This window comes from Mustela nigripes, chromosome 3, assembly GCF_022355385.1.
Source record: "Mustela nigripes isolate SB6536 chromosome 3, MUSNIG.SB6536, whole genome shotgun sequence".
NCBI classification, from domain to species: Eukaryota; Metazoa; Chordata; class Mammalia; order Carnivora; family Mustelidae; genus Mustela; species Mustela nigripes.
In genome coordinates this window covers 56,325,031-56,337,543 of record NC_081559.1, presented here as the reverse complement: position 1 = coordinate 56,337,543, position 12,513 = coordinate 56,325,031, and the positions used below count along the sequence as shown (strand labels likewise).

General features: G+C 42.7%; 1 protein-coding gene across 3 annotated transcripts in view; it reads left to right on the top strand.

Annotated features, from left to right (window-relative positions):
• Positions 1–1,974: 1,974 nt before the first annotated feature.
• LOC132013773 (CD302 antigen) overlaps positions 1,975–12,513 on the top strand; it is a 133,118-nt gene continuing 122,579 nt past the window's right edge. For all 3 annotated transcript variants that reach the window (XM_059394037.1, XM_059394035.1, XM_059394034.1), the window contains exons 1-2: positions 1,975–2,146; positions 7,686–8,057. In XM_059394037.1, coding sequence (XP_059250020.1) covers positions 2,026–2,146; positions 7,686–8,057 — 493 coding nt within the window. In that variant the 5' untranslated portion in view covers positions 1,975–2,025. The remainder of the gene's footprint in view (positions 2,147–7,685; positions 8,058–12,513) is intronic.

Genomic DNA, 12,513 nt, shown 5'->3' with positions numbered 1-12,513 from the left:
TTCCTTTGCTTGGGGGCACCTGGGTGGCTCAGTGGGTTAAAGCCTCTGCCTTTGGCCCAGGTCATGATCCCAGGGTTCTGGGATCGAGCCCTGCTTCAAGCCCCGCATCAGGCTCTCTGCTCAGCAGGGAGCCCGCTTCCCTTCCTCTCTCTCTGCCTGCCTCTCTGTCTACTTGTAAACTCTGTCAAATAAATAAATAAAATCTTAAAAAAAAAAAAAAAAAAAGATTCCTTTGCCTGAGAGGGAAATTGCTGGCAGGAAGTTCAGTTGAGAAATTACTGCAACATAATGCAAGCAGGAGCTCTTGCAGCCCTACCTTAAAGTGGTGATTATAGGAATTTATTAATTAAGTAAATTCATATGTATAGAGAGCTTACTCTGAGGTCAGGCCTGGTGCTCAATGTAAGAAGGTATAATGAGAAGGTAAAACCCCTGCCCTCAACTAGCTCCAGGCTGGGCAGGATCAGAAAGGCAAGCAGTCACAAATGCAAAGGGGATCAGAGCATTAGCAGATTGTTTTACTCAGAACTTTCCACCAGCCAGTTCTAGAGAATCAAACCAATGTCTTTCACATCATATTCAATGCACTTCACAAAATAGTCACAATTCACCTCTCTGTTGTCATTTTCACTAAAGACTCCACCACAACTACCTTCAACACACGCACACACACGTGCACACATGCACCCTGCAGGGTGGCCATACTGGACTGACCTCTTCAGATACTGCTTTGTATTTCCTGCCGTTCTGTCATTATTTTTCTCTAAGCAGCTGTGCATGATCAAATTTCTACCCACTGCCCAAGGCCCAGTTTAGGTGTTGTCTTCCTTGAAGCTTTGTCCAGTCTCCCCATTCATTCTGCCCTGAGTTAAACTGTGTGTGCCTCAGTCTACCCCAGTACTCAGTAAACTTGAGCAGGCAGGGATGTTGTATTTTTATCTTATCCTGGGAGATGCCCATCCCTATAATGGCAAGTGCTTAATATACCTACGGAACTAAAAGGTCCAGGTAGGGAGGGAGAGAACCGACCAAGGCAGATTTGGGAGCCATCAGCGAAGCCTTGGTGGTTGGAATCAGGAAAGGTAACCTAGATGCTCCTCAGCTTGTGGAAGAATTCACTCTTGGGGGACAGCAACGAAGGTGATTCTGGACACACACCGTGTGCTTTTATGAGGTTTGAAATTAGAAGGCATTCACACCCAGGCAACTTAGGTCAGCCTATTGGTAATGACTGCAGATCCCACAGGGAGAGGATAAGTATTACTCTCACATTGCTGGTTTGGGGTGCAGACTTGTACATTTCTACAGATGATGATGATGGTGGTGGTGGTGGTTCTCATTTAATTATTAAGAAAAGAGCTTACGTGCGAAGATCAGATGGTTATAAGGCCTAAATCGTTGGAAGCGTTGATGGTAGGGTCACTCAAACAGCTCTTGCTTGTAATTCTTTAACAATTGCGGCGGAACTGCAGCGTGCCATTACTGCGCCTTTGTTGGCGTTCTCGGAACTCACGGGACGCAACCAAGGACACCTGGATTCTTTAGCTTGACCGCGGGAGCAACCCTACGGGTGCAGACTTCCGCTTTGGGGACCGAGAGGATGTGGTCGCCTTTCCAGCCCTGCGGGGCAATGAAGTCCTCCCACACGGAAGTGAACTACACAGAGAACAAGGTCCTCAACAGACCCAACCCACCAGCACGGTGCTGTCAAGTCCCAGCAAGTGCTGCGTCTCCTCAACTTTACTGACGAAAAGGCGGGAGCCAGGACCCCCAAGCCCGGTAGTCTGCGCGACCCCCGCCCTCTCGCCCCGCGCGCAATTCCCGCCTCTCCGCGGGTCGGTCCTCCAGAAGGTGAGCCTCTCAGCGGGCTGTCTTCCCGCCACTAATTCCACGCCCTTGCCCCGCCCCGCCGCGCCTGATTGGCCAAGGGCGGAGGGGGCGGGGCAGGACCCCCCGGGGAGGCTGGCGGCAAAAGCGCAGGCTGGACGCACCGGGAGGGGAGGGTGCCGCGTGCGCCTGAAGACCATGTTGGACAGCTCGGGCGGGCTCAGGATGAGGAGGCGCTGGACGACCCTTCGCCGCGCGGCGGAGCTCCTCGTGCTGCTCCTCAGGAGCTTCGGTCTGGCGGAGCCCTCTGGTCGTACAGGTAACCGCGGGCGCGCCAGCCCGCCGGCGGCTGCGGCAATCGACGTTGTGGAGTCTGCAGGCTTTCCTGAGTTCGGGTCCGGCTGGGCTCCGGGTCTCGTCACCTCTGCTTGCCTCGGGGGTCTGGAGCCCAACAAGTGACCCAGCCGAAGGGGAGGTCTGGGGAGAAGGCACTCCGTGGCCCTTGGACTCCGGGCGGACGGCGGGGTGGGTCGTGGAGGGGCAGGGCCTTCTTCTAGCTGAGGAAGAAGAGGCCGCCTTAGAGAAGGCGCGCGGCCTTCTGCGCCGGTCCCCTGTCCCTTCCCGGTCCCCTGTCCCTTCCCGATCCTCTCGCCACTAAAGTCTCACTTCCCGGGAGTAAAAGGCTCCTCAGCACCCCTCAAACTCCAGTTAGCCCGTGTCGCCCTTCCTTCGCCTCTTGGCCACCTTGGCCACTCAGTGTCTAGAGGAACTGTCTAATCACAGCGCCAAGGGTGATTAACGATCGCCCGACCTCGCTGCACGGTTGCCAAAGGTGCACGTCAAGAAAGAAGTCCGCGTGAGCTATGTCTCCCAAAGTGACCGTGATCATCATTCTGTTACGATGCCCTCCCCGAAAGCCTTAAGCAGCGATCCTTTCTTCTAAGCTTATCGGCTCCAGAACAGTCCCTCGAGGCCTAGGGCCACCCGCTGGAGCGCGGGGTCGCTTGCCCGAGGACCACTTTCCTGCCTCTAACTGCGGAAGCAGGATCAGGAATAGACTCCCTCCCTTCGCTGATGCTCTGGGTAGTGCCAGCCTCACCGTGGCCCCTGGCAGCAACCGGAGTTTGCTTTTACTTTCTTTTCGCCTCAGCAAAGGGGTCCCCGAGGACTTTCTTAGTTGCGCTGCACAGGGGGACAGTCAGTGAGCCTTCACCACCTACCACTTCTGTTACCTTGCCCGTTTGAGGAAGTAAAATTGCAAGGCAATTTTTTGAAAACTGTAGGTTCCCCCCTGTGGCTCTTATTTTCTTGTGGCAGCTAAACTAAGTTACTGCCAGATTTAGACTTCTTTCAGAGAGTGTTGGGGAAAAGCTTCCCTGAGTGTGAGTGACATCACCCTATCTACATCAAGGATCTTTTAGTGTGCAGATGGTCTGGGTTGCTCACCCTTCTCCGTTCTTCTTTTACCCTCCCTGTTGGAAACTCCCAACAGGGAGTTTTTACTGGCTGGGAGAGTTCTATTCCACTTGCCCCACAATCCAGGGCGAAAAATTACATTGCCCTAACTAACGACAGTCAAAACACACCAACCTTTCTGTCACTGAAGCCTTGGTTTCCATCTGTTTACGCTTTAGTCTGACTGTTTTGTCTCCCCCCATGGAATTCAAGATTTCCTTAATTTTTGCAATCTCTGCAATCCCTGCCCTTTCTCATCAACCAAAAGCAAAGAGCACCAGCTTAACTCCATTCTCCCTGCACTAGGTCCTCGTAGGTATTTGATTTCCTGCATCCTTCCTCACCCGTAGCAACTGCTCTGGCCAGCTTACACACACCCTCAGACAGACCTGCGGTCCCATCAGGGGAAGTACTGGAAGTTTGAAACTCCAGCCCTTTCAGTACTTGTTTGGCTGTGTGTCAGCTTCACGATGCTGGTCTCTGTCACATGTATGCAGCTAGGTTTGTGCAGATGGTCTGGGTTGCTCAGGTGCTGTAGGAATTCCTCTGTGTCCTTGGGGAAATGCCAATTTCTTAGTTTACTTTTTTGCCTCCTTGGAGAGCTAACAGCTTGAAGTAAAACAATCCTTCTGGCACTCCTAGGTTCTCACCAGCCCACACCACCCAATCTGAACCCCAAAGCTTTCTATCTCTTCTAGTAGTTTGTCATAAACCCAAGGTCACTTCAGGATCTGTTTTCGACCTGGCAAACCCAGATTCTGATTCTTTCCTACTCCACCTGTACACTCTGCATATGTGGTGACTCCACGAAATGCTTAACATTGTGAGCTGTAGAAGTACCCCTGAAACTAAAAATACTGCAGTCTTCATCTTTCTGCCTCTGTCTCCCTCTCCATTTGTCTGTGATTATAAAATGTTGATGTCCAGGTTCTCTTTGGAATGTGCAAAGCTCTTTGGTTTAGGAAAGACAGAAGTTACCTAATGATTAGACAATAGGAGATGGTTTTCTTTTGACGGATGCGGCATACTAAAAATTCATTTTCAGTATATGATAATGTTACTTGGTTATTTCCTTTCAGACACCACTAGAATGTTTATATAAAATGAAGCATATAAAAATTGCTACTAGGGATGATGAGGCTTCTTCTCATCAACCTCTGCCTTTTAGATTTGCCCAAATATTGTATGTGGAGATAAACATTAAAATTCCATTTAGGACCAATATAAGATAAGATGAACAAGATGCAACATAAGGTTATCAATAAGGAATCTGTTTATAAGTTGCTGTGTAATTACCTTTTCAAAGTGTAATACATTTCTGAAATATTTTATATACCCTTATTTAATAAATCCTCTTTAAAAGGAATTATTAATTATAATTAACATAATTATATTAATAATATAAGGAATTATTAATTATATTTATAATATAATTATATTATAAATTAATTATTATATTAATTATTATATACCCTTATTTAATAAGTTCTCTTTAAAAAGGAATTATTTTCAGTCCTTCCCACTCTTCAATCTACCATCCCATTAGGGTCACAGGACTGAGGCAGACTGAATAGCTTCTGCTAAGAGTATGGAAAGAGAGGGGGAAAATCAGGAGAAAACAAGCCTCTCCCTACCTTACATATTATGTATGAATGCTTAGACATACATTATGTATGAAGGCTAATGGCAAGTTTCCTTAAATCATATCAATAATTAATGTCTGTGCTAAGTGACCACTATAGATGTCAAACATTGATTATACATATTGATAATACATATTGATTTTAATTTGGTTAAAAGACAGATTTAGAATAAGGCAAGTATTTGTGACCATAGATGTTGCAATTAGGTAAGTTTGGCAACTCCTCTTTAACATAGCTTCTCCATGCTACTCCACATCTCTCCTGTAGTCTTTCAGAGTTTCTACAAGCTTATTACGTCTATGGGTATCCTAGAAGTAAAGCATATAGTAAATGGGAAAGGGTGAATTTTTTTTCTCTTCTATAAAAAGTATTTACAAAGCATCACTGTTACCTAAGTGCACATGCTTGATACTAATGGGATTCAAATGACCTAAAATGCTTCTAGCATTAGCATGGCATAATAAATTATGAACATCTGTTCAAGAACAATATACAATGAACTTGCAAAGACTGGGAAAACCTGCAAGGCTAGGAGAACTGTTATCTTGTGGAAGCACAGGATGTGAGTACTGGAAGTGGCATAGATATCTTCTATTTCTCTGCTTTCATCTTATATTTGGAGATACAAAGACCGTGGAGAGATTAAGTGAATTCCCTAAGGTCCCCAGCTAACTGGTAGCTGAGGTAGGTCTTCAATCTAGGACATCTAACTCCTTATTTCACTGCTTATTCCACTATACTAACATCTATGGCTAATCTATTGGATTCTGCAGTGGCAACTTGAGAAGTCTAGGACTCTGAACTGCGAAGGTAGCAAAGTTGCTGCTAACCCAGTTCACCTGTTCAAAGGGCACAGAACAAAGTGCCCAGAAAAGAGAGCAATGAAACCACATGGCAAGGGAGGGGAAGGTCCCAGGAAGGGTGGTGGATGCCTCTTCTCCTGCAGCAGCAGACTTCTTTTTTTCTTCAGTAATTACTGATACTTTGGAATGCAAGATATTTTTGGAGAAGTGAGAGAGGATAGTTTGGGAAAGAGAGAATAGTTTGAAAGACCGTCATGGGTCTGAGTGGATATTGAATATGTGGGAGGGCATTGGAGAAACTGTGAGTGATACTCTAAGATAGTATGTTTTCCTTTTCTTATTACCTGTCCTCCCAAATGGTGTCCATAAAGTGGAGAATGGCAGAGAGATGTCGAGGAAGGAAGAGTGAGGGATGGAAGCTGCTATGATAAGGACACCTAGCTGCAGTTCCATGTAATATTTAAAAATACAGATAGGAGAGCAAAAGTAACTTAATGTTTTACAGGATTTTGTGGTGGTTCCTATTATTTCTCTTGTTGCTGCTGCAGCTGCTGCTATTTAAAACAACAAAAGAATTCTCTTTAAAGTTCAAGCTGAAACTTGACTTAATTTTATAGTTATTATTTACATAATGAAATTTCCCCTCAAGTCCTTAGCATGAGAATTTTTAACTCTAAAAGCCTGTGAATTATTATTAGAAAAGGTATCTTTCATCAGTAAAATCAGCGATTGGATGCTGGCGTCAAAATGAAAGTGCCTTCTGGGAACTAAAGTTTTACAGGGCTTTTTGCTGAACCCTTTGGTTTATTGGCAATGATTGTTTAAATTTGTTTAAGATATTTCAGTTTTTGTCTCATCAACATGGACTTTTGTGCTATGACTTCAAAAAAACGCTTCTTTGTAAAAGCACTGGCCAAATTATTCAATTGTAATTTGTTGTTGCAGATGTGAATCTTGTTCCACAAACTCAGGTGTGCAATAACAATGCATTACTTCATTTTTATAAAATCAAAATAAATATTTTCCGCAGCCCCATTCCACCAAGTTAGCAGAACTTCAGTTTCTGTCATCACTGAGTTCTCTCTAATTCATGAGAAATTGCCAGGAAAATATTCAGGGAGGTCCTCCTTTAGCTTTCAGCTTACACTCATTGCTTCTGAGTTTCCTACTGTCCAAACCTACTGGGTGGTGAATTCTGTATTCAGGTCATTTCTGGAGCTCAGGTTCAACCTCCCTAGGTGATCCACAGAGTCAACAGCCTCCCCCACTAGCCCCTCCCCACGGGCTTCCCATCATGTTCCTGAAGGTGCTATGGTGGAGACCAGAGTTCTCTTCTATCCTTAGTATCCAGACCTTCATTTCCTCTCATCCCTTTACCCCACTATTCTACTTCGGTGCCCTCAGAAGTCCCCCCCATCTCCTCTGAGCCACATTAATGCCATGTAATAATTTGCCCTACCATAGTAGCCAGCATAAGCAAGACAGAACTATGGTCCTGAATAAGTTCAGGATATTTTTCATTGACCACCTGTCTAAGGAAGAAGAAAACTAAGGAGCTTCTTCATCTCATTAAATAAAGGGGGGGGGACATTTCAGGAATAACAATAACAAATATACATACTCTTCTAAGTGCTTTACAGGTATGAGCTCATTTTAACTTAATATCCCATATGAAGTCCTATTTTACAAAGGAGGAAACAGGCATAGTGGTTAAATACCTTGCCCTGATCACATGGTAAATATGTAGCAGAGACAGACTATGAACCTGGCAGACTAGCTCATGCTCTTAACCCATACCAGTGTCCTCTGACTTTGTATAGGGCATTGCGGTTTATAGAGGTTGGAGGGTGGGAATAGTCCAGTGGTGCTGAGACTCTCCTCAGCAAGCAGGGGGCCAAGGCTAACCACACTGTCAAGAATTCTGAAATGTCTTCTTTGACTGTCTGTCTTGACTCAGGTAATGATCCATTCACCATCGTCAATGAAAACATGGGCAAGTGCATCAAGCCACTGAATGACTGGATAGTAGCAACAGACTGTGATGGAAGTAGGGACATGTTATGGAAGTGGGTGTCCCAGCATCGACTCTTTCATTTGCAATCCCAGAAGTGCCTTGGGCTAGATATTACCAAACCCACAGATTCCTTGAGAATGTTCAGCTGCGACTCCAGGGCCTTACTGTGGTGGAAATGTGAGCACCACTCTCTGTATGGAGCTGCCCAGTACAGATTGGCTCTGAAGAATGGACATGCTATAGCAAGTACAAATTCATCTGATGTGTGGAAGAAAGGAGGCACAGAGGAAAACCTCTGTGACCAGCCTTATCATGGTGAGTATTGGAGAGGAACTTTGATTCATTTGCCGTTGTATTTGGTAAACATGACATTGAACATGCACAACTGATCACAAATAAAGTCATGCATTGGTAAGGGCAGTGAGCTAGCATTCAATACCAGGCACTGTGCATTATCATTGAGCTGCCTATGTGAGATTGGTGCTACTTTTCCCCTTCTACAGGTAAGGCTAGAGGGGTTGGGTGCCTTGTCAGAGGTTACACAGTCACTCTGTAGTAAATCTGGGATTTGGAATCTCTATGATACATGAGCATATGTATTTCCTGTGATTACGTTCTGAACTCCAGAGCAAAGAAGATGTTAGAGTAACAAGAACTCCTTCACGCAGGATGAAATTCAAATTACCGAATAAAGTCAAACCTATTCAAAGTATAAAAAGAAGAAAAAAAGGAAAAAAGAAAGGAAATTGTATTTCTCCTTGTCTACAGATTTTTATGTAATGGAAAAACTTAAAGACCTCATGTGAGTTTATTTTTATTTTTGGCATGGCTGTCACACTTTGATGTTTGTATTTATGATTTTAAGAGTGGGCTTTTTTCTCAATTGCTTTCAAAAATAAGTCCACCTGACCCTTAAATAATCTGAAGTTTAGGGTTACTGCCCCCCCCCATACAGTTAAAAATTTGACTCACCCAGAACTTAACTACTAACAGCCTAGTGTTAACTGAAGACTTAGGAACAATGTAAATAGTTGGTTAACGTGTATTTTGTATGCTATATGTATTACATACTGAAGTATTAAAATAAGATAAGCTAGAGGAAAGAAAATGCTGTTAAGAAAATCATAAGGAGGGATGCCTGGGTCTGACTCTTGGTTTCAGCTCAGGTCAGGATCTCTTGGTGGTGAGATCGAGGCCTCGGTCTGGCTGTGCATTGAGCGTGGATGTTGGCTTAAGATTCCCTGTCTCTTTCCCTCAGCCCCTCCCCCGCCACTCAAATACGAGTGGGTGTGCCTTCTCTTTCTCTGTCTCAAATAAATAAATAAATAATAGAAAATACAGGCACCTGGGTGGCTCAGTGGGTTAAGCTGCTGCCTTCAACTCAGGTCATGATCCCAGGGTTCTGGGATCAAGTCCCGCATCGGGCTCTCTGCTCAGCAGGGAGCCTGCTTCCTCCTCTCTCTCTGCCTGCTTCTCCATCTACTTGTGATTTCTCTTTGTCAAATAAATAAATAAAATCTTAAAAAAAAAAAAGAATAGAAAATACATTTTCAGTACTGTACTGTATTTATAGAAAAAAAATCCACATATAAATGGACTTTTGCAGTTTAAACCCATGTTATTTGAGGGTCAACTATATATGAATATTGCCTATGAGGAAGCTGATCATGAGCTTTTTGCTGGGTCTAGAAACTAGATTATAACAAATTTCCAAGTTTAAAAAGAATAAGTCAATTGGGGCTCCTGGGTGGTTCAGTTGGTTAAATGTCTAACTCGATCTCATCTCAGGTTTTGATCTCAGGATGATGAGTTCAAGCCCTGTGTTGGGCTCCATGAATTGAGCTCCATGATAAGCAGGGAGCCAACTTAAAAAAATAAAAAAATAAGTAGGTTTATTTTTTTAAACCTCTAAATGTAATTAATTATCACCCAAGCAAATCTTTTTTATCATGTTGCTCTAACATTACATGTAATGTTGATATATAAATATATACTTAATCAGCTTTTCTAAGTCTTAACTATTATCTCATCTTTGCTCTTCTTTGTAAATTTACTTAGCTTACAGAGATTTTTCTTTTCTCTCAAAGCTCATTTAAGCTAAATTTGGCCCCTTAGAATTCCAGTTATCTGCACAAATTTCTCTCATACAGTAACTATTTCTATTTCCTACTGAAGATGCATCCATTTCTGAGATGTCAGGTTCTAATCTTACGGGAAAATATTAGATTAGAGAATTAGAGATGGGGATTTCCTTTTCTTTAATCCTCAGTTCTTGAGTAGTTGAACAAGTCTGTTTATGCTAGTCAGCTTCTTCCTATATATACGATGAAATACTACTCAGCCATCAAAATCAAAAGAATGTCATTTGCAATGATATGGATAGAACTAGAATGTATTATGCTAAGCAAAGTAAGTCAGTCAAAAAAGATGACCATATGATTTCCCTCATATGTGGAATTTAAGAAAGAAAACAGATGAACATAGGGGAAGGAAAAATAAGATAAAAACAGAGTAGGAGGCAAACTGTAAGAGATTCTTAACTATAGGGAAAAAACTGAGGGTTGCTGGAGGGGAGATGGGTGGGGAGATGGGCATTAAAGAGGCCATTTGCCCTCTTAAATGAGGGCTTTAATGAGCACTGAGTATTAAATACTAGCGATGAAACTGAATTCTACCTCTGAAACTAATGATACACTATATGTTAACTAATGAATTTAAATAAAACCTAGAAAGAAAAAAAAGAAGCAATTGCTTTCTGGATACCACTTAATGGCAAGTTTAAATTTTGCCCTTTGAAAGTTTTTCTCTAACTTGGCAGCTAAGAGAGAACATGGAATGAAAGGAAAATGCCTTTTGAACTGGATTTGACTTGTTTCATTGTATTTGTTGAAAGATCAGAAAGGATAATTTTCTTGGCAGGGCTCTTTCTGTCTCCTGCTCCAAATTCTTTTGAGGGATGTGGTTGTAATTGTAAATTCCTTCAGTCCCCCAAATTTCAGCCTAACTGGTTTTCTTTCTAATCCTGCTTTTATTTTATGCATTTGTAATATTCTCCCAACAAGGGGATCTTCTCATTTCACACAACTGCCAAAATGATCAGTAGCACAAAAAAGTCTAAGACTCTACCTAGGGTACCACCCCAAAGAGAAAAACAGCAATGCCACAGCAAGATCCCACAGGCAGAAAGTGTTTCCTGACCTTACCAAATATTTGGAAAACTGAATTTTCAAATAAGAAATTTAGAGATTTCTGAGAAAAGGCTCACAGCTCTGATTCATCACCACATACTCACGTTTTAATTTGCACAAAAGCTAGTGTCAAACCTGCCTCCTTTTCTCCATTTCTTTCCAGGTGATTGATTAGTACCATCTAAGTGGTGAATGTCAGGAATCTACAAGTCACCTGAGAGTGTCCTGCTTTCCTCTCTCATTATTTAAATTAAAAAACATATTAAGTCCTGGCAGTTTTACTCTTTTAAATTTACATAGTCCCTTCCTCTTCTTAGATTAGAGACTACTGTCTTGTTCTTTTTTAAAGATTTTATGTATTTAATTGACAGAGAGAGAGAGATCACAAGCAGGCAGAGAGGCAGGCAGAGAGAGAGAGGGAGAAGCAGGCTTCTCTCCAAGCAGAGAGCCCGATTCAGGGCTTGATCCGAAGACCCTGGGATCATGACCTGAGCTGAAGGTAGAGACTTAACCCACTGAACCACCCAGGTGCCCCTACAGACTGCTGTTTCAAGGACTTTATCTGGGACCCTTTGTGTCAGACTCCTGGTATTGGTTCCTGCCCCACCTTTTGTCTAGCTGTGTAGAGATAAGAAAGATAAGATAACCTGAGTCCCAGTAGAGTGAAGTCCAAGGTTATCCAGCTTGTTAGAGCAAAGCTACCGATCAAAGTCGTGATTGAACTCCCCAAATACAGCTTTTTAAATCTCTCCCTTGATTTTTGCTCTATATTTTTTATTTCTAATATAAGAAAAATTATTTGTCATTGTGTTGGGTTGCCTTTCTCTCCAACCCCCACCCTGTGTGAGCCATATTCATCACAGAGAAAACTTCAGTTGTATAAATGTTGCAAAGGGATTGCTTCTGACTAGCATCCAGATACGTGCTTATATCAATCATTAAGATATCTTGAGCTCACTCATACTCTTCAAGTATGAATATTTGGCAAGTCCAGAGGAAATTGACTGAATTATCTACATTTTGAACAACTCTTAGGAGCCTGCCCACCTCTTGAACCACTGAAGCCACTTTGCCTCAATGGAAAAATTAATGTTAGTTTTCTATATAAGTGATTCAACTCACAAATTTGTACCTACTGCAGAATATGCTATTGTTTTAAGAGTGCTATCATCATAAATTCACACAGAAGATGGAAGAAGACAGGAAAAGCCTGTCACCCTAGAGAAACACATGGCTTTAAGAGGTCCAATAACAGTGAAGAATGTGTGAGAATAAAACTCTTCCTAAATAGTTAGCATAATTTAGCTGCTACTGATGTGGTGGCAGTTATATGCTTATCATTCTTCAAAGCATGTTGTGACTAGGAGAGCTTTTTAATTGAAGCTCAGCTTTGAGCTATGAAACATAACTTGAAACCTGAGAAGGCAGCCATTAAAGTCACACGCTGTCCTTAACATGTCAAGTACTCTAACAAGAGAGCCAGTTCTCATTCCTGTCACTTACAGTTTACTGAATGTCTTACTTAACTTCACTGTAAAAATGGGGATTTCACAAAAAAAGTGTAATACTTGCCCTATTAATCT